Source organism: Vombatus ursinus, unplaced genomic scaffold (genome assembly GCF_900497805.2).
Source record: "Vombatus ursinus unplaced genomic scaffold, bare-nosed wombat genome assembly UNPS02005659.1, whole genome shotgun sequence".
Classification (NCBI taxonomy): domain Eukaryota; kingdom Metazoa; phylum Chordata; class Mammalia; order Diprotodontia; family Vombatidae; genus Vombatus; species Vombatus ursinus.
This window is the reverse complement of record NW_020945437.1, coordinates 24,118,504-24,141,500: the sequence shown is the minus strand read 5'-3', so window position 1 is coordinate 24,141,500 and position 22,997 is coordinate 24,118,504. Positions and strand designations below refer to the sequence as shown.

At 38.9% G+C, this 22,997-nt stretch overlaps 1 protein-coding gene across 7 annotated transcripts in view; it reads right to left on the bottom strand.

The window, feature by feature from the left end:
• Nucleotides 1-22,997, bottom strand: part of C2CD3 (C2 calcium dependent domain containing 3) — a 150,372-nt gene that overhangs the window by 13,882 nt on the left and 113,493 nt on the right. For 6 of the 7 annotated variants that reach the window (XR_003567867.1, XM_027848178.1, XM_027848182.1 and 3 more), the window contains 6 exons: nt 21,161-21,225; nt 13,675-13,865; nt 13,008-13,132; nt 7,247-7,408; nt 3,997-4,211; nt 484-1,417 (listed from right to left, as the gene is read on the bottom strand). Coding sequence is in view for 6 of the 7 variants with exons in the window: in XM_027848178.1 (XP_027703979.1) it covers nt 484-1,417; nt 3,997-4,211; nt 7,247-7,408; nt 13,008-13,132; nt 13,675-13,865; nt 21,161-21,225 (1,692 nt within the window). In the remaining variant the exon portion in view is untranslated. The remainder of the gene's footprint in view (nt 1-483; nt 1,418-3,996; nt 4,212-7,246; nt 7,409-13,007; nt 13,133-13,674; nt 13,866-21,160; nt 21,226-22,997) is intronic. The other variant, XM_027848179.1, reaches the window with a different exon arrangement.

Here is a 22,997-nt window from a genome sequence, read left to right as displayed (position 1 = left end):
TTTCCTCCTTTGTAAGATGAGGGCACTGGATTCTTTTCAGTTCTAAATTCTCTGAAATTATAGGATATTGGCGACTCACTTTTTACATTCATTTATTTTTGGCCCTGACTGGAATCACAGAATCACAGACAGACTCTTATAGGTGGAATGGATGTCAGAGGTAATAAAATTCAATTCCCTGAGAAGTGATTACCTTAAAGGAAGACTATGCTAACAACCACCCACTAGATCAAGGTCTCTTAATCTTGGTTCTATGAACTAGTTAAAAAATTTTTTTTGGATAACTATTTCAGTTGGTTTCCTTTTACAATCCCATGTATCTTACTTAATGCATTTAAAAAGATGATTCTGAGAAGAGATCTACGGGCCTCCTTAGATTGCCCAAGGGGTCCAGGACACAAAAAAGGGTAAGAACCCCTGCCATAGACAAACTTGAGGGTCAGTTAAATGGACAAGTTACCAAAGAAGACACCAAAAGGATACAGTAGGAGGCTTTGCTTTGGGGATTTCTCTGACTCTGCCAAGAGGACTTCAGGCTTTTCGCCACTTCTGGATGATGACAACTTTGCAGACAGCTTCTCGTCATGATTGCTGTCCTTGTTTCCACAGCTCTTATCTAAACATGAGGTTCCAGCTTGGGGAACTGAGACAGTTTGATCATGAGCAAAATCTCCATTGTCTGAAGAGTCACTTGACTCACTGGACTCCAGCTTCTCTTCCTGTGCTGTTTCATGGACCAGGGATAAGCTCCTGCCCTTACTAGTATCTCCTTCTTGAGATAAGCCTGTTGCTTTGGAGTTCTTTTGATGTATAACCACATCTGTACTCAATCTGCAGACACTGTCTGTTTCTGCTACAGGATCAGGGGAAGACTGGGTCCTGCTGGGTGGATACAGGCAACTGTCCTGCCACATCTTGGGGTGGGAATTATTTTTGTCACTCTCGTCTTCTCTGGGGGAGTGTTTTGAAGTTGAGGTACAAAGGTCATCTTTCTTTACCTCTTGTGGCAGAAGGTCAACTGCCATATCTTCTTCTGATGCAATACTAGACCAAGGACTGGTCTTATCTGTCATGGTTGTAATTTCGTTGAGGGTTCTGGGCTGTATGAAATCTTCTTCATAGTCATCATCACTGGAGGTTCGGGCTACCTCAGAATCCTCTTCAATCTCAATTACTTTCAAGGCCAATGGAAGATTATTTTCTGTTGCTTCTTGGTCTAGGAATTTACCCAGTGTTTTCTTTCCAAGTGGTGGTATTTCAAGAGGAACAGGAGAGAGCCAGTCCTGGGGTAGAGCATTTCTCTCTTCTTTATCCTCTTCTCTATGAATCCTTAGGAGGCTCTTGCCTTCAGGGTTTTCACTCTCTACCTGATGAATATTCGACAATGATGGAGAATCCCTGGTTAGAGTTTGCAGATCTGAAGAACAATAAATATAAAAAAATGGAGTCAGAAAACCTGAGTTTGAATTCTGGCTCTCACTTACTATCTATATGACTTGGGCAAGTAACTTTGGCCTCTTTGTGCCTGTTTCCTCATTTGTAAAATTAGGAATTGAACCAGATGATCTCTAAGGTCCCAGCTCAAAATCTTAGTATTCCCCATGGAATCCTCACAATTACTATTTTCCCAAGCTACCAATTACTACCAATGTTAGTCACTAATTCACATAGTCAGAACAAACCTTACAGGTTAGTGAACCCCATGAACCAAAGACATATTCAATCTGGTAACATTTCTAGTCCTTTAGTATGCCTAATATCAAAGGAACAAGTTCTTATCTTTTTTTATACTATAGATACAGAACTCAGCAGGAACCTTGGTTTACTAGCAGTGAGGTGTCACTAGGCAAATCCCTTGGCTTCTCTAACTTCAGATTTCCCCTCTGTGAAATGGGATTGAAAAAGCCTATAGTATCTGCCTCAAAGAGCTGTGGTCAGGATAAGATGAGATAATGCATGTCAAAATGTGTAACCACAGTGTTCATTTCTTCCTTTTAAAAAAAAGTTTTAGTGACATCTTGTGACTTTATGATAGAGTAATTTCTGGAAAAGACCTCCAATCTTCAATTCAGACTGAATTTTCTCGTGTAACAAAGAAATACAATTAATGATCTGACAACAGCATCAGGTCATACAAACTTAGCTCCCATTGTAATAGTGTTTTATAGTTTAAAAAGTGACTTCCTCAAATGGTCCTGTGAGATAGGTAGTAAAGTGCACTGTAAATGTGAAGTGTTATTCTAACAGAGAAATTAGAGCATAGTGGAATGAACAGTGGACCTAGATCTTAAATGGCTTTCTGATGTAAGAAATCACCTTCAAGATTCCCATCCTCCCATAAGGGCGTAAGCTCCCTGACTGCAGGTTCTGTGTTATTTTTTTATCTCCACATCCTCAATGTTGAGTAACACGTCCTTTCATTAATGTTTGCTGAATTGAGTGGAATATTTAAAATGCCAATTATGGCTTGAAAATAAAACAGGAAAACTCCACCTCCGCTAAAAAGACAAAGGAATGATTCTTGAAGAAATGTCAATTGTAGGTTTGATGGGGAAAGGGTGGGTAGGAGCACAGAAAGCTCACTGCAAACCCCTTGATGGCAGGCACTGGGCTGTACGTATAGGAGGTGTTCAATCAATATCTGCTGACTTAGTGAATGAATTGTCTCTAGGCAGAGGGGAGCAAGTAAATAGTGAAACCTCTGATTCACTGATAGAGCGCATTTCCAACCATTATTTTTTTGCTCCTTAAAAGAGCCTTGTGAATGAGGTAGGGCCAGGAATATCATCCCCATTTTACACAGGAAGAACGCAAGATCTTGAGAAAAGCAACTGTACCTCAGTTCTGTGAACTAGTTAAAAAATTTACTTAATGCATTTAAAAAGATGGGGACTGTCTTACTTTTTTATTTGTATCCCCGAGTGCTTTGTACAAAGTAGGTGCTTAATAAATGTCTCATTCATTCTATGTATTTCACTCTGCATGAGGCAGAGGAAGGGAGGAAGCTGAGGCACAGAGAAGGAAATAACTGGTTAATGTCATGCAGTGAGCCAGTGACAGAACTAGGACTAGAACCCAAGTCCACTGACTCCCAGCACAGGCCTGTTTCTCTTACCTTGTGCTTTTCTAAACTGTAAAGCCAACTTTTGGATCCAGGCTCAGGAGCATTACAAAATATGTGGAAGGAACTAAGCATGCTGTCAATGAAAGCTCAGAAAATAAAATGAATATGTTAACTGGAGAAGAAAAGGCTTTGGCAGAGGCATGAGAGTTGTCTAGAAGAATATAAAGGGTTGTCCCAGAGAAGACGTCTTAGATTTATTCTGCCTGGGCCTGGAGGGCAAAAGCTAGAAGCCTTTCTCCTAGGGGGAGCTGCCAAGGCAGATTTGAAGGGACGTGCTTCCTCACAAATGAGAACTCTCTCCAGGTGCAACAGGCTACTTGAGGTGGTCAGAGATTCTCCTTTGGCGAAGTCGATGCAAAGTTTGGACTGCTACTTGTGAGATGGTCTCAAGGGAATTTTTTTTTCAGGTACAGATTGTATTAGATGGTCACTGACATTCTTTCCAACTCTGAACTTTTGTAATTTTTGTACCTGGGAATGAATCCCCCTTCTCCTACTTCATACCTCTGTGATCTGGGACAAGATACTTACTCTCATTCTCGTTTTCCTTACCTGCAAATTGATGAGGGTTGGACTAGATAAATTCAAAGATCTCTCCATAAGAAAATCTCAGGATCTTATTATCCATGCCCCCATACTCCTAAGCCCAACATTCTTTCTAATGAACTACTATGCTTTACCTCATGACTTAGGCCTCTCCTAGACAGAGGAAAGTTTTTTATTTCTTTTTCTTGTTCTAGTTAAATTGCAAATATCTGGATATTTGGCTCTCTCCTATCCCTTAAAATCCGCCCCCCTTTTCTCTTCCCTTCTCACACAGATGGGCTTTTCTCAGTAACATGAAATCCCCATGAGGGCCACCAGCTTCTTACCAGTAATCAGGGCACTGACTTGAGATACCAAGTAATTGGATTTTTCTAAAATGTGGTGGCTCCCTAAGTCTGGGCTCCTTGTCTCAACACCCTGATGACTGTCACTGCTCTCCTGGGGTGGCTGGGTTGAGTGGCTGAAGGTGAGCTGAGGGTAAGATTTGGTTAATTTCTGGTTGAAGTACTTCTGAATCTGATCCAGTTCATCTAGGTTTTTCCTGTGAGGCAGAGGAAAAGGAAAGAAAAATGAGAAAGATGGCATTGAATCTTATAATCTCACAGCTGGAAGAAACCTCAGATATCATTTCATTCAACTTGTGCCTAAACAGAAAATGCATTTATGTCCCAAACAAGTGGCCATCCAACCTTTTCTTGAAAGACCTTAAGACTGGCAGCTAGGTAGCACAGTGGATAGAGCTCTGGCCTTGGAGTCAGGAGGACCTGAGTTCAAATCTGACATCAGATACTTGACACTTAGTACCTATGTGACCCTGGGCAAGTCACTTAACCCCAATTGCCTAGCCAAAAAAAAAAAAAAAGACCTTAAGTAACTGGAAGCTCACTACCTTATGAAAGAACTAGTTCCAACTGGCAGAAAGTTCCTCACTGCAACTTCTACAAATTGGTTGTTCTTCACCCTGTCTAGGCACTCCCAATTTTATATCTATATTACCAAGACAGTATTGTAGTCAGTCTCTCCAGTTCTAGTCTTGTCCCCCATGTTATGTCCTACAAAGATCAGTTGCTTTGGCCATCTCCTTTCTACACTCAAAGGTCACCAGTGAACGTACAATGTACAATGTACACCAGTGAATGGTTGTACTACATGTGAGCTTGAGAGCAGAGGCTGTCCTGTAGCCTGTGTCCTGTATTTGTATCCCCAGCACTAAGCATACGGCTTTGCACTTCACAAATGCTTTTCAATCATTCCTGCTTATACCATAAAGTCCAAATTCCTAATCTAAGCATCATTTAAGAGACCAAGTCAAATGTCAGGACTTAAGAAGCCTTCCTTGATCTGCCCATCAATAATGACCATCACAAAGCACTTTGCACCACTTGTGCACATAATATGTGATACTGTGTATTACATATAATGTTGCATATTGTTAATTATTTATGTTTGCCTCTTATTAAAAGGCAGCTTGGGGCAGTGGAAAGATTTCTAGATTTAGAGCCAGGAGAGGCCTGAGTTCAAATCTCATCTCTGATATTTATTGGCTATGGCCAAGACATTTAACCTTTCCATGTGTATTTCACTATCTAAAAAATGCGGATAATAATACCTGTGGTACACAGCTCTAAACAGTTGTTGTGAGGTTCAAATGAGATAATGTATAGAAAGGTCCATGCATTGCAAGTCTTAAAGCACTATATAACTGTTAGCTATCATCATCACTGTCATCATTGTCCTAACAGATTGTGAGCTCTAGGATGTCAGGAACTGTATTTTATCTAAACTCTGTGTCTTCCACGGTATATAACACAGGGATTTAATAAATGTTTGACGAATGAACAAGTATGCAAGACCCTGCAAAAACTAGCCCTATTAGATCTCCAGTAATCTACCAATAATCTCCCTTCTTTGTCCTCCTCAACAAGAGACCTTGATCCTAGCTGGGACAGTATTCTCAATATCCCCACCCCTATATGCCTGCTATGCTCACAACTATCTCTATCCTTCAATGCTGTTCCCTAAATATGGAATGTCTCATCACCACCCTCCTTGTCCACCAGTCTAAATGCTGCTCCATCCTTTAAGGTCCAACTCCAGAGAAGACTTTCCACAATCATTCCAGCCTATACTCATTTCTCACAGGACTCACAGTCCATAGAACCTCCACCAGGCACTTGAATACAGCATCTTATATTCTCTACTTCACAAAAGCTAGGAATTTGAAAGTCTCTTGGAGTTCACACAGATCAATCCCTTTACTTCACAGAGGGATTCAATTACTGTCCCAGTGCCATGCCCCTCATCAGCAGCAGGGGTGCACACAGACTTTCTGGGTGGTAACAAGCTTCCAGCCTTGAGATCTGGTTTATGCCTTTTTTTTAAGGCTATAGGAGGGCAGTAACTTTGAGATACACTGTGGTACTCTTAGAGCTCAAAGGCAGAATCTGCCCCACAATTTCAATCCCAGTATTGTGAGACTAGAAAGAACCCAGGCAAATCACCTTTTTCACTATTTGAGGCACTGTTAGTATGCTGAAAAAAAAAATCAGGGGGCAGCTAGGTGGTGTAGTGGATAGAGCTCTGACCTTGGAGTCAGGAGGACCTGAGCTCAAATCTGGTCTCAGACACTTGACAATTACTAGCTGTGTGACCCTGGGCAAGTCACTTAACCCCAACTGCCTCACCCCCCCCAAAAAATACATAAAAAAAAAATTTAAAAAAATCAGGAGATCAGTGGCATCACCACTCACTAGACAAATGGCTCTGGGAAAATAACTTAACCTGAGTTTTTCTATAAATAAAGAAATCTACAAAATAAAGATGTTATTACCTATAGGTTCAAAACTTGATAATGTATACGGAACATGACGTATGAACTATAATGTGTTATATTAAGTATAAGGTATTTATTACTGTCATTAATATCATCACTATTACTAATATATGACAAGGAAACTGGTATAAGAAAATTTCATCACAAGGGCATGTCTTTTGTCTGTTTTTGTATTCCCCACACTAAGCATGGTGTTGAACATAAAAGATACTTGATAAATGCTTACGGAGTGACACAGTGACCCCCGGTTAATTTATGTAAAACGCTCCCAACTAATCACATGACTGCATGGGGCAGCGTTTTGGTGGTCTGGACCCGGCCACTCAGAGAAGGGCGTTAATGGCTCCACACTTGCTCCACAGGCTTATGTTCAACCATCTCATTTACTGAGAGTTTGGTTTCTTTTAGTTTATATTCTTGTAGTCCCGGTACATAAGAATGTTCTCCTGGTTCTGTTTACATCCCACTGCATCAATTTATACCACTTTTCTCACGTTTCTCTGAACTTTTTGTATTGTAATTTTACCACAATAACATACCGTTACATTTACCTGCCACAGTTGTTCCACCAGTCACCAACTGATAGGCAACCACTTTGTTTTCAATTCTTTGCTACCAAATTATGCTAAAATATTCCAGTGAACACGGGGCCTTTCTTTTTGTCTGATTTCCTTGGAGAGTAAGTCCAATAACCGAATAACAAAGTCAAATATTCCAAATAATTTTTTAAAAGAAATCCTCACCTGAGAGAGGTCAGGAGTGAATTATGGGATGAAAACGTTAGTGAGCCCACTTGGCTATCATTCTGAATAATCCCTTCAGCTTGCTGCAAGGATTCATGAAATCGGCGAACATTCTGCATATGCTCTTCATGACGGGATGCCTGGCTTCTCAAAGATCCACTTCTGAAAAAAATTAATACATCATTAAGTACTTCCTTTGGGAAAAAACAATTTGTACACAAACAAAATATGTATACCTAAGTGGATGGTACAATGGTGAAAATATAGATTGCACACTAAAAAAAGAACTAAAAAAAAATCAGCAAAAAGGGAATAATATATTTAGTTCAACTATAGTAGGGAAATAAAATTCTTATCTATTAAAAATAAAAAATTACAGGAAGCAAAATGGGTAAGTCTGACTTAATAAAAAAATTTTCTTTACAACAAAAACAATACAACCAACATAAAAAGAAAAATAACAGTGGAAAAATATTTGTAGCAAGTAAAACACAAAAAAACCTTGTCATTTAAACTGTATAAAGAAACACAAATATTCAAAGGAAAAATTATTTCCTAATACCAATTTGTAAAAGGATATACAAATGACAAATTATTATTCAAAAAGTGTCATCTCCTTAATAATTAAAGAAATGTAAACTTGAAAAAACTCTGAGATAACATCTCAATCCTCCTTTGGATAATGGGAACAGCTTGCCAGCTCTGTCTGTATTTCTTTCCCAACTGGAAGAGAAGATGAACTACAAGATATAAACAGTGTGACCAGGTAACAGAATTTGAAAGGAAACCAGGAGGGCTTATAGGAAGAGTGTGATACGGTAGAGATAAAAAAGCAGCGCTAGATTTAGTCAGAAGACCTGATTTCTAATTGTTCCTTTTTTATTTTTTTTTATTTTTTGTGTAATTGGGGTTAAGTGACTTGCCCAGGGTCACACAACTAGCAAGTATCAAGTGTTTAGTCTGAAGTCACATTTGAACTCAGGTCCTCCTGACTTCAGGGCTGGTGCTCTATCCACTGTACCACCTAGCTGCCCCCTGATTTCTAATTGATAACTTTGCCATTCCCACCTCTGAGTGACTCCGTGGGCAAGTCACTTAACCTCTCTAGGTCTCAGTTTCCTCCACTGTAAAATTCTGGGCATTGAACTAGACGATTTCTAAAGTCCCTTTCAATTCATTCCCCTCCCCCTTCTGAACTTCACAAACATCAGTTAAAATGAAAATTTCCATATACGCTGTAAAAGGGAGAGGGGTACTGTCTAACTGAATACATTCTATATAATAAAACCAATGTAACCAGTATAAAAAGATTAGATTAATAAAAATATCTGCAGCAAGTAAAACTGTGTATCTGTTATATACATCTTGCTTTTCTTTTAAAGTACATAATATGTTCATCATGTTACTTTCAAAATTTTCCTGCTCATCTGTTCCTTCTTCAGTGCATTTCAAAAATGTGCTTCAATAACCCTCTTTTTTTTCTTTGTTCCTCCCCTCCCTATTGAGAAAAAAGGAAAACAAAACTTTTGTAAAAAATATGTGCAGTTAAGTCAAGTAAATTTCACACTGGATTTGTCTCAGAATGAATTGTTTCATACTGTCCTCCAAGTCCATCCATTCTCTGTCAGGAGAAGGGTAGCACGTTTCATCATTCATCCTTTGGAACCTTGGTTGGTCATTTTATTGATCAGAGTTAAATTCTTTAAAATGATTTGTTTTTACAATGTTGCTGTTACTGTATAAACTCTTCTCTTGGCTCTGCTCACCTTCATAAAGATTTTTCCAGGTTCCTCTGAAACCACCCCTTTCATCATTTCGTATGGCACAATAATATTCCACCCCATTCATAAATCACACTTTGTTCAACCAATTCTCAATTGAATGCATGTTATGGAAGAGGCGGTAAATGATGTTAAATCCAGTACTCTTTTCACTGTGTTGCTCTGTCTCACTATATATGCTAACTACAAGTAGGTAAAAGGAGACACACACACACACACACACACACACACACACACACACACACACACACGGTGAAGGCAAAGAAACAGGAGCAACAGAGAGGAAAGGTACATTAAGAGATAGTAACAACAGGTCAGTTATTCTAGATATTTGAATTATTGAAGTCTCCTTTTGAGTTTAGCTGCAAATGAAGTTGATTCTGTTACTCATTAAATTATGTTCATAAAAATTATTATATCGATTTATAATTTTTTTGTCTTAATAGGAATAGGATTAAGGTTAATGTAAAAACAATAAGAAACAATGCCCAAATCTCTGTTCCTGTAAAAGACAACAAAACCAAACCAAAAATCAAACAAAAACCATAAAATTAAATTTGTAAATTTATTCAGATAACTTTCTTACTGAGGATGAACACAGAACTCTCATATCTATCACTCCCTCATCTCAAACCTAATCAGGTACTTACTTGGTTCCAAAATTTAATTTACACTTGATCCATCTAATACAGCGGGATGTTACTAGTGAACAGAACAGAGAATGCGGAATTCTAAAATAAACATCAGAACTGGAAAGGCCCGTGGAACATTGAATGTTAGAGACGGATAAGACCTTGGAGATCACCTGCTCCAAGAGAAACATGAGGCCCTAAGGAATTATTTGCCTCAAAATTATCAACAGTCTCAAAATTGCTAAATCCACTGGCTTCTTCTCAGTCCAAGTAAACCTTTCAGTTGCTTCTGACCATCCCATCCTCCTCCATACACTTTTCTAGATGGCTTCTCCCACACTGTTCTTTCTGTTCTCCTACTCAAGTAGCCACTTTGTAGTTTTCCTTTGTTGAAGCATCATCCCTCTCTTGCCTATTTAGCATGTGTAGCCCCTGTAAGGTTCTGACCTGGGCTCTCTCTTCTTTCTACTTCTTCTCTTTTGTCCTCCTGGCTGTTCTTCAAGCAAGACATTGTATCCCTCAGCTCTAGACATTTTCTCTGGCTGTCCCCCCTGCCTGGAATGCTCTCCCTCCTCATCTCCACCTCCTGGCTTCCTTTAAATCCCAAATAAAATTCTGTCTTCCACAGGGAGCTTTTCTCAACTCCTTTTAATTTTAGTGCTCTCTTAATTATTTCTCATTCCTCTCAACATATAGCTTGTTTGTATATATTTGTTTGCTTGTTGTGTCCCCAATTAGATTGGAAGCTCCTTGTGAACAGGGTCTGTCTCTTGCCTCTTTGTATCTCAGCACATAGTAGGTGCTTAATAAATGTTTACTGATTGACTGACCATATCAGCTTCAATAGGTTTAATATCTGTGAAGATGATTCCCAAATTTATAGATCCAACCCTAATTTCTTTCCTTAACTATGATCCTGCATTTCCAGTTGCCTGCTGGATATCTCTACCTGTAAGTCCTATAAACATTTCAAACTCAACATGTATAAAATAACCAGTTGTCAAACTTTCCAGTTTTACCCCCACAAAACCTCTTTTATCTGTCCTTTCCCCTCCAATTACAAACACAGCCACTATTCCTATTCTAATTACATACACAGCCACTAAACTATTACTAGTTTAGGCTAGTATCACCTCATTTGGATTACTGCAATAGCCTTCTAACTGGTCTCAGTACTTTTAGGTTCTTCCCTTTTTTCAATATATTCTCCCCATAGTTGCAAAGTTAATATTCCTAAAATAAATGTCTGACCATAACACTCTCCTGCTCACTCTTGGTATCTCCGTTTTATAGGATGGAATACAAAATATGGAGCCAAGCATTTCTAAAGCCCTTTGCAATCTAGCTCCCACCTAACTCTTCAGATCTGTTTCATATTACTGTCCTTTTACATACTCTGCTTTCCAAGTTGTAGCTAACTTGACATCTTAGCTGCTTTAAAACTGGTATCATAGTTCCAAGCTCTCCGCCATTTCACAAGTCTTCCTCATTCCTCTTAATTTCTACTTCCCATCTTCCTTTGAGGCTCAGCTCTGGTGCCACCTACTACATGAAGATTTCTCCCCTCTCCCAGTTGTTAGTGTTTTCCTCAAATTATCTTGTATTTATTTATTTGTGTATGTGTTGCATTCTCCCAGGAAATGTAAGCTCTGTAATGTCTGTAATGTTTATTTTAGTACTCCGCACACCTCATTCAGTGGAAGACAGGAGATGAAGTTCTTGGTCCCTTGGGAGACTGAGGCCAATCAATGGTGCTTTCAACTGATGCTCTTCTTCTTCTTCATCATCATCATCATCATCATCATCATCATCATCATCATCATCTATCACCATTACCATCACAATACACTAATCCCCATACAGCGCAAGGTGGACAAAGATGTGATGCTTATGGCATCTCATAGAAAAAAAAGTTGGTTTGGCTTTCAGGAGGCAAAGAGACTTTCTGGATTTTTATTTTTTAAAGCAAAGAACTTTAACCAAAATGAAAACTACTAAGCAATAACAAACTAAATGTGGCATTTAAAAAGTTTGAGAGACATAGTTTCTGGGTAATTTAATAATTTTATTAATAAGGAGAGCATGTTTATTAATAAAAGGATGGTCATTTGGCCGTCTCTCTTAGACCAAAGACCCCTCACAGTGGTGGGCTCACAGTTTATACACTCTTAGAAGAGTAGGTATTCCTGAGGATGGCAGTCAAGTCTGACTGTTTAACAATTTATGAGAAAATGAATATTACAATGAGAGGCTGGGCTATATTACAATGGGGGCCTTGGGGCACATGACTTGGATCACTCAAATCTTGGTCAAAGAGATTTATCAATTTCCACATCACCTGTTTGACAAATCAACACTTTTCCAGACTTGTTTGAAATAACACAATGAGCAGGAACGCATCCATTAGCCTAAATTTAGAATTCCTTTTACTGTCTGATTAGATCTTGCCTGAGTAAATCTTTGAGAGAGATTTCTTACTCTGGTTGATTTCTAGATGAGGAATTTGAAAAGTAGAAAAAGCTTTGTTCTGACTGAATAATTACTTATTAATACAAGAGAGAAATAATCATTTCTCACACTAAATCATATCTGAAGATTTAGTTTTTCTAACTATCCAGTGATGAAGAGACCACAAATATTAGTTTCCATGTCAAGGTGAGGAAACTGAGGCTCAGAAAGGTGAGGTGGGGGAACTGCTCTTTCCTTTGTGATATAAAGTAGAAGGGCTCTGGAAAGACTCTTGTGGTAACAGGCAGATGTCAGGTGTAAAGAGCACTGGGCAAGGAGATGAGAAACCTATTGGAGCTTTGAGATTCTACATTCTAAGATTCTTTCTGGTTGACATTCTCTTTTTATGAAAAATTATGCCTATCCTGAGGTAAGTGGAAAACGGCTAGAAAGAAATGTAGATGGGTCTATTCTTGAGCTGCTGATACAATGAAATGAATGTGGCTTCCTACTCTTTTACTGGGTAAAACATGCCTTAGTCCTGACTAAGTGTCTAACGTTGAGTGGATAGATGCATTCATTTTCACAAACTGGCTTAATGCCTCGGTTTTTGGAGGGGAAAGGTCATGAGAGGTATTTAAAACACAGCTGCTGACTGTTTTTAGATGTGGAGCTAAACAGGAACAGATGGGAAAGAGGGCAGTCTTTGGCCCTGAAATGTGGAATTCTATAGTTCACAAAGTTTGCAAATTTTCAAGGCCCCTCCTCCCTAAAACCACAGGGTTGAATGGATTATATAACAGGTCAGTTAATCTGTCTTTACATTTTTCTTTTCACAAAGGAATAACAAAGAGTGACTGCAAATTCTCCTACGCTTTGTTAACAACACATTTCACTCACCTCTTAGGAGAAGACACATTAATATCTTTTGAACAGCCATGGGCTGGTTGACCCAGGGTATATCTTCCCATGCAACTGGGAAATGCAGAGGTAGAGAAGGAAAATGGACTATACTTTGGAATCTGCTAAAAGAATGAGAAATAAGATAAAACTCCTCTTAAAAATCCAAATAGAATCATCATTTTTTTTCACGTGTGAGATAGTCATCTCCTCAACTTGATATTAAGTAATATAGCTCTCTATGATGTTTTCCCAACTCCTCACCCCCAGAGCACCCAGTAGGACTGGGTATAAAGCTATGTGACCTTGGGTAATCACTTAATCTCTCTGGGCCACAGTTTATTCTCAGGAAAATCAGAAAAATTGATCTCTAAGGCATCTTCCAGCTCTAACCTCCCATATTCTTTCATCTTTCATATTTGAGATTTGGAGATTCTATAAATAGAATCTCCTTGAGGGAAGGAACAATTTTTTTGGGGTGGGGAATGATATCATATTAGCCACTTAATTAATTCTTGATTTATTGATTGATAGCTTAGGAAGATTCATTCCTAGAAACTGATATGCATTTCCCCCTCACTAAAGGACACATGGCAGGAGTCACAATCAGTAAGTACCACAACCAGTTTGTGTGAGGAAACAGGTTACATACTGATAAGCCAGGTACCTTGGCCCCTTGCCTAGTTAGCCTTTCTTCTTTGAGATGAATGATGCTTTCCAGGGGAGAGATAGCAACTTTAATCTGCCCCTGGCATTGTCCACTGAAGTCTGCAATGTTGTACCAGCCACAAACAAACTGGAATCCAGAGAGAAGAGGTGAGAGGTCCACAGAAGCAAAGCCGATCACTCGTTCCACATCTATGGCAGAAACAGAGAGGAGAGAGGTAATATGGATAGGTGAACTACGGTTAATAAGACCAGATGTTTCAAGTAAGTAGGTTGAGAGACTTCAAAGGATGGAAGACAGACTTAAAATGAGAGACAGGCAAGCAAAGAATTCTTTTTCTGTTATCAAGCCCTCTTTCTATTAAGCAGGAAAAAAGAGGCAAAAGCCTGAGTTTTATTGGCTTTGTGAAGAGGAAACCAGAATGCACAATATCTCTGGGTGTCTCAGTTCCTCTGGAAGACCCTTCCTGAGCCCAAATGACTTCTCAGTCAACTTCTTAGAGGCAGTTTCAGAAAGTTATTCTGCAAGCAAAACTCTAGTCATCTCTGAAAAATTACTGCCAAAGGCAGAAGCTACAGAAGGTGTGTGGACTTGCTCTTATTCTGCACAAGAGGCCTGAGGTGTTTAAACTCTAAGGGCTATTCAACTTCTTAACATTCTCTAAGGTCTCTTCCAGCTCTAATATTTTATGATCTAAGGTCGTTCCTAGTTCTGACTTTCTTTGTTCTATGTTAGCAGGAAATTTGTTCCTGTTCTGTCATTAAACAATCAGTACCTTAAGTTTCTTATTCTAAAAGATTAGGATTATCATCCTGGTCCTACCTTCCTCACAAGTGTGGTTGTGAAGAAACATCACATAGTAGAAAGAACACTGGAACTGAAGTCTTAAAAGATGTGATTGTGTTTCTGCTTTGCCATAGCTGTATTAAGTTAATCACTTCCATTCCTAATTCTTAGTTTCTTTTTTGTAAACTGAGGCTGGAGCAAATCAAGGGTATTTAACCTTTATTACATCATGGATCCCTTATCAGTGTGTTTTTAAATGCAAAAAATAAAATTCATAGAATTAAAACCAATCCTCTCCTGGATCTAGTTCTTACTCCAGACTCCGCCACCATGCTTTAGCTCCCTTCTCACTCTGGAAGTTATTCCCCTCCTTCTCCCCCTAGAACACCCCTTGGACTCTGCAGCTCTTGTCTTCTTTCATTACAATCTAAGTTCCTTGAGGGCAGGGACTATCTAATAAATTCTATTAACTTGACACTGAAATATATTTTAAGAACCTCTGGCTTAGATAGTCTTGAAGATGCCTTCTAGCTCTGATAGTCTCTACCAGCTCTAATATTTTATATACTAAGGTACCCTTACAGAGCATAGATTTAGAGCTGGAAAGGGCCTCAAAGATCATCTAACTTCTATTTTTTTTTTAGATGAGGAAACTGAAGCCCAGAATGGTTAAGTGATTTACCTAAAGTTAAAAAGATTAGTAAGTAGCAGAGACTAGATTTGATCCCTGGTCCTCTGAATCCAAATCCAACGTTCTTTCCACTCACCTATGTTGTCTTTCCTAGTTATTATCCTTTGTTCTTTACTATCTGACTGCAGGCATTTCAGTAAGTCAAAAGTTGGATGGTAGCCCAAAACATATAGGGCTGCATTGAGAGGTATAAGCTTCTACCATTAGGAAAGGGGATGATTCTGCTGTACTCACTAGACCACTATGTTCAGTTCTGAATGTCACACTTCAGAAGTTCATTGATTGTTTTATCAATGTCTCCAAAGGAGGGAAACCAAGACAATGAAGAGGTTTAAATCTACATCATATAAGGATTGGTTGAAGGAAATAGGAATTTTTAACCTGGAGAAAAGAAGGATGGGAAGGATAGCTATCCTCAAATATTTTAAAGACTGTCCCATGAAGCAGGGATTAGATTTCTTCTGCTAAGTTAGACGGCAGAATTAGTAGCAGCATCTAGAAAATGCCAATTTAGGCTGAATGAAGGAAAACATGTTAACAATTAGAGCCATCCATAAAAAGAATGGTCTGCCACAGAGGTAGTGAGTTCTCCTTCACTAGAGGTCTTCAAGCAAAGCCTAGCACCTCTTGGGCATATTACAGTAGGGATGCCTTTTTGTGAAAGCGTTGGACTAGATGGTCATTGAGATTCTTTGAAAATTCTGTGATCACAGCAAAGGGGAAATCCTGATTCTTCTTTCTAGCTTCAATTCTTTGGTCTTTTAAAGATCACTGGCCTATGAGTCAGAAAGATCAAGCTTGACGCTCAGAAGTCCACTGACCAGACTGTATGACACTCTGCATGTCACTTTCTCTGAGACTTAGGTTCTATACCTCTAAAATGGGAACAATATTCATAATATCTATCTCAAAGAGTTATTGTGAGAAGTGCTTTGTAAACCATGAAGTATTATACAAGTGGACGTTATTCTTATTATTACCTATCCCACTGCATAATAGTGCCTACCAAAGAGAACACACCTAGTAGGTCTAGCTTTATCTGTACTACATCAACATATAGTGCCTTGTACACTGTGGTTATTTGGTAAATGTTAAATTCTGTGCTCTTTAATAGCAGGGAAAGCAGAGAAATCTATGGAGGAATCTCCTACTGTCGAGAAGCAATAGCTATGGGTGTTGACAAAGGGAGATGGCTTGGAAGGTGCCTAAGAGGTCCCTATATTCAAGCAGTTGTAGCGGCAGCAGTAAAGGGGATTGGGGGAGGGAGGAAGCAATACTGATGCCAAAACAAGAAAGGGCTATTGAGACATTTTTTAAAAATGCTGAAGGAAGTTCAGAAGGGAGCCCAGTCAGGGAAGGATAGTAAAAAAGGTGACTGATTTTAAGCTACATTAACATAGGCATACTGTCCAGAATGAGGGGATGATAGTTCCTTTTCCAGAGGAAAAAGAAAGGCAGAGAAGGTCGGAGTGATACAAAGTTGAGGACTGGCAGGGCATGAATGGCAGTAGGATAAGAAGGTTGGGGATTCAGGGGTGAAGGACAGGGAATGGTTTAAATGTGAAGGGAGAACAAGACCTTGAGGCCAGAAATGAGGTGATGGATTACAGGTTTGGGTGAGGATGAATAGATTTAATAGGGGCATGGCTTTGGGGGATGTTCTCGGGAAGTGTGTTGGTTCTTGAGGTCCTAAAAACAGAGAATTGTGCACAACATTAAACAACTGAAAATTTGGAGTGTAGAGATGCTGATAGAACATCCAAAAGGTAATGATGCTCATGGGCATTTTCTAATTCAACAAAAGAAGGCAGCATGATCCAGTGGGAAAGACCACTAGATCTGGAGTCAGAGGAGCGGGTTCAATCCCAGATCTGCTCCTTGCTCTCCAAGTGATCCTAGCCTAATCACTTAGTTTCTCTGGGCCACAGTTTCCTCATTTGTGACATAAAGACTACTGAGCTTCTTCCCACTCTAAATCTATGATCTTATGTATCAATTAAGAAAATTCTTCCCATGTTTCCCTGAATTCACAGTTGTCATTTCTTACTATAAACTAATATTACACTTGTGTACCACAATTCCGCAATGAATGGACAACCAATTTGTTTCTAGTCCGTTCTGTGACACCATGAAAAAGTAATGCTATTTGAATATTTTGGTATTTATGACACCTTTCTTTATGTTTTTTAGATCATATGCCCATCAATGGATCAAAGGGTATAAATAAGCATTTTAGTTTTAAAAGCATAATTCTAAATTGCTTTTCAGAATAACTGGACCAATTCACATTTAAATTGGTATTTTGCCAGCCTGCTTTCCAATGTTCTCATTAGATCTTTTCAAATAACAAATATTCTTCCAAATAGTTTGTGGTCTTTGATTTATTGAACATTGGTTTATTGCATTCATTTATTTTTGTTTCTTGCTTGTCTAGTTTGTTTCACTCGTCTACTTTTCTTTTAATCAATACTAAGTAGTTTCAATGGTTACTGCTTTATAATATAACTTAAAGGTCTAGAAAGGCTATTCCCTCTATTTTTACATTTTTCATTATTTACCTTGAAATTCCAGACCTTTTATTCCTCCAAATGAATTGTTACTGTTTTATATAGCTTTGCAAAGTAGTTAGATTAGTACAGCACTAAATCCATAAATTTATTTTGGTTGAATTGTCATTTTGTTTATACTGACATGGCTCAAAGATGAACAATCAATAGCTTTACTTCAAGTCATCTTTGATTTCTTTTTTCTTTCTTTGGTCTAGGCAATGGGGTTAAGTGACTTGCCCAGGGTCACACAGCTAGTAAGTGTCAAGCGTCTGAGGCCAGATTTGAACTCAGGTCCTCCTGAATCCAGGGCCAGTGCTCCATCCACTGCGCTACCTAGCTGCCCCTATCTTTGATTTCGTTAAAGACTACTTTATTCTTCCACTTCCATAAAACTTTAGTGTGACTTAGTAGTGACATCCAGGAAATAGACAGAATACCAGTTTTCTATGTTTAGAGAGAGAACTGATGAAGTATGAGTACTTCATTGAAGCATACTTTTAACTTTATGTTCCTGCTTTTTATTGTTTTTCCTTCCAAAATGACTAATATTAAAATGTTTTTCATGACTTCACATGTATAACTGATATAATGTTGCTTGTCTCCTCAAGGAAGGAGGGAAGAATTTTAAAATTTTTAAAAATGAATATTAAAATATAATTATTAAAAAACAAAAACAAGAGACCATTGGTAACCTTGGAGAATGCAGTTCTGAAGAGTGGTGGTATAGGAAACCAGATCACAAGGATCTGAGAAGTGAGTGGGAGGTGAAGAAATAGAGTCAACAGGGGTAGATGACTGTTGGATTTTGGTTGTGAGGAGATTGAGAAAAATCTGGATATGTTTTTAGGAAGAAGGAATGGATGATGGATAATGAGAGATCTAGATCTCTTCCATGTTTAACATTCTATCTAAGGGCCCTTCCAATTTCAATATCTTATATGCTGAAATTCTATTCCAAAATGTCCCATTCCATCATGTGTCCTCCAACAGATTGCCCCCTTTAGCATACCCACCCTATCGTTTTTTTTTTTTGGACTTATTATTACTTTTAACATTTTTTTTTCTTTTTAAATTCTGAATTCCAAATTCTTTCCTTCCCTCTCACCCCTTTCCCACCTACCACGAAGGCAAGCAATATAATGTCAATTATACATGGGAAATCATGCAAAACATTTCCATATTAGCCATATATTGCAAAAAAAGAGAAAAAAATAAAGCAAGAAAATTATATTTCAATTTGCACTCAAGTTCATCAGCTCTCTGGAGGTGGATAGCATTTTTTCATCATGAGTCTTTTGGATTTCTCTTGGATCACTGTATTGATCAGGGTAGCCAAATCTTTCACACTTAATCATCATTACAATATTACAATTACTATATACAATGATCTCCCAGTCCTTCTTTCTTCACTTTATGTCAGTTCATATAGGTCTTGGCATGTTTTTCTGAAACCACTCCCCCTTGTCATTTCTTAGGGCACAATAGTACTCCATCACAATCATATGCTATGATTTGTTCAGCCATTACCCAGCTGATGAGCTATCATTTATTTTCAATGTTTTTTTGTCTCCTAGTTCCTTCCCTATTGCCTACTGACACACCCATGTGTGCCCCATCCTCAAAAAATCTTTACTTCACTTCACTTCCAATCCTGCTTCCATCCTATCTCTCTTCTGCCCGTTGTGGCTAAACTTGTCAAGGCCATCTACAACAGGTGCCTCCACTGTCTCTTCTCTCACTCTCTTCTTAATCTCTTGCAATTCAGCTTCTAATCTCATCATTTCACCAAAACTGCTCTCTTCAAAGTCACCAATGATTTTTTTAATTGCCAGATCCAATGGCCTTTTCTCAAATGTCATTATTCTCAAACTCTCTGAAGCCTCTGATACTGGTGATCACCCTCTTCTCCTTGAAAATCTCTTCACTCTAGGTTTTTCAGATACCACTCTTCCCTGGTTTTCTTCCTACCTATTCAGTCTCCTCTGCTGAATCCTCATCTAGCATGTTCTCTAACCTTGGTGTCCCACAGAGTTTTGTACTGGCCCTCTTCTCTTTTCCCTTTATACTACTTCACTTGGAGATCTCATAAACAACCATGGATTTAATTACCATTTCTATACTGAAGATTCTCAAAACTACCTATCTTGCCCCAGGCTCTCTGCTAACTTCCACTCTTCTATCTCCAACTGCCTTTCAGACAGCCTGAACTGGATGTCCAGTAGACATCTTAACTCGACATATCCAAAACTAAACTCATTTTCTTTCCCCCTAAATTCTGCCCTAGTTCTGAACTTCCCTATTACTGAAGAAGGCACCATCATCTTCCCAGTCCCCAGGCTCGACTCCTCAGCGTCTTTCACCTCCCATAACCAATCTGTTGCTAAGGCCTGTTAATTTCAACCTTTGAAATATTTCTAGAATATACCTCCTTCTCTTCTCTGATACTGCCACCACCCTGGTTCAGGCCCTCTTTACCTCGTGCTTGGACCATGGTAATAGCCTGCTGGCGAGTCTGCTTGCTTTAAGTCTTTCCTCACTCCAAACCATTCTCCATTCTGCTGCTAAAGTGATTTTCATAAAGTGCGGGAGTGACTATGTCATACCCCTTACTCAATAAACTCCAGTGATTCCAGGATCAAATACAAAATCTTCCATTTGATGTTCAAAGCCCTTCATAACCTACCCCCCTCCTACCTTTCCAGTCTTCTTACACCTTACTCTCAGACAGATACTCTTTAATTCAGTGACATTGGCCTCCATGCTGCTCTGCAAACAAGGCACTCTTATCTCTTGGCTCCAGGCATTGTCTATGATTGTCCCCCATGCCTGTTATGGTCTCCCTCATCATCTCTGTCTACTAGCGTCCTTCAGGTCCCAACTAAAATGCCACCTTTTACAGGAAGCCTTTCCCAACCCCTCTTAATTCTAGTGCCTTCAGTCTATTAATTATTCCTCATTTATCCTGTACAAAATTTGCTTGTACATGTTTGTTTGCAGGTTGTCTCCCTTACTAGATTGTGAGCTCCTTGAGGGCGGGGACTCTCTTTTGCCTCTTTTTGTATCCCTAGCAGTTAGCACTATTCCTGGCACATAGCAGGTGCTTAATAAATGTTTATTGATAGACTGACTGATTATAGTCTAAAGTCCTTTTTGGCTCTGACATTCTGAGTCTGTGGTTGTACAATTCCAAGTAGAATTGTATTTTGGTTCATATTAGATGCCTTTTAAGATCTTTCCAACTATGAGATTCTTTTATTCTATTGGAGGACACTAAACAACTTCCCCTTCCTTATAATTCACTTTTAATATGTTCCTTTTCTTCTGAATATCATACTGTCTAAGAAAGCTTCTCCTGGTTAAAAAAAAGAAAATGACTTTCAGACTGTTGATGAGATGATTTCACAGACATTCAACTAGTTTCCCTTAAGGGATAGCTTCAAGACAAGAGGAGAGCTGATACCTGCTTTATGCCAAACTTTGAAGACCAGGGTTTGTTGGGAGTCCAGTAGAAGTTCTTTGGATAACCTGTAGAAGAAAAAATACTCATGTCATGTGTACATAAACCAGAAAGCTGCTGGTACAAGGGAGAGAGTACTGAATTTGGAGTCAGAGAGCCTTGGTTTGACTCCTGGCTGGACTACTACCTTTGAATAGATCCTTTACCCTCTCCAGACCTCCAGTTAATAGTTGTACAATGAGGTTGGACAAGATTAATTCTACCATTCCTCCCGGCTCTAAATCTATGATGCTACGCACCAGCTTCCTGGAGCATTGTTCGTATTTCCTCTAATGGTATCCACCAGACTCAAATTCTGGTCTTCCTACTGCTAGTCGTTCCACTCCTGAGCCCATTCCTTATCTGATGCCCAAGTAGTGTTGCACTGCTCTTATGTTATTTTCAACCCATTGCCTACTCAATACACTTTGTGTGTGTGTGTGTGTTTTTTTGTTTTGTTTTTTTTTTTTGCTTTATGGTGAGGTGATCGGGGTTAAGTAACTTGCCCAGGGTCACACAGCTAGTAAGTGTTAAGTGTCTGAGGCTGGATTTGAACTCAGGTCCTCCTGACTCCCAGGCCAGAGCTCTATTCACTGTGCCACCTAGCTGTCCCGAATAAACTTCTGATAAACTGTAAATTTCTGATCCTGACCTATAAGACCTTCCACAATACAATTTCAAATTATCTTCCACTCATATCTTATACTACTTTTCACTTGCTCAGTAGTTCAGCAAAGATCACTTGCTATTCTATTGTCTTCTCCTTTCTTTCACGACCCTGCTTAGGCACTACACTTCTTCCATGACATCCTGCTGGATATCTTCCACCTCACGTTAGGAAACAAGAAGCTTTCTCTTTCCCCCTCAAATATGTCACAACATTTTGTCTGGATTTTCCCTGTACACATGTCATATTCTCTCTAGTATCATAGTTATTTGTATACATGTTTTATCTCCTCTACTGAATTTAATCCTTTGGGAATAGAGAACAACATGATAGTTAATGACAGCAAACTTTAATGATTATCTTTGAACATTTAACAAATAGTCACACTGCAACATAATAAAAAAACCAAACAAAACAACTTCAACCCTATAACAGTACTTTTCTCTTGCACAAAAGCAAGGAAGGTCCCGTTTTAGGAAAACCTAATATAAGAAAAGACAGAACTTATAAAGAAATCAAAGAATCACAGGATCTCAGAATTGGAAAAGACCCTAAGTCACCTCAACAAATTCACCAACTAATTCACAAATGTCTTTTACAACATAATAAAGAAATTTCTAACAATGAGGACTGTCTGAAACAGAAATGGGTCACCTCTGGAAATAGTCAACTGCCCTGCCCAGTATGGAGGTATCCTAAACCTACTGCAGTTTTCACTGCATCATTCACTTCATCCAGAGGGCCCTTCCAAATCCTTAAATCCATGATGGGCATCTTCACATTGTTATTCAGCGCAAGGAAGATGCCACTATGCCTGTGTTTTGAAAAAGTCAGACTTGTCACTGACTCCAAAGAGCTCCATGGAGCTCCATTATGCATCATTCTTAATCCCTCCTCCCTTCCAAGGTTAAACTGCTTGAGAAAGCCATCTACAATTAGAGCCTCCATTTCCTTTCCTTTCACTCTCTTTTAAACACTTTGCAATCTGACTTCTAATCACATCATTCAATTGAAATTGTTCTCTTTAAAGTCACCAATGGAAGTGACAGTATTATGATTCAACCATTCTGTAGGGCAATTTGGAACTATGCTCAAAGGGCTATAAAACCATTCATATCCTTTGACCAAGCAACA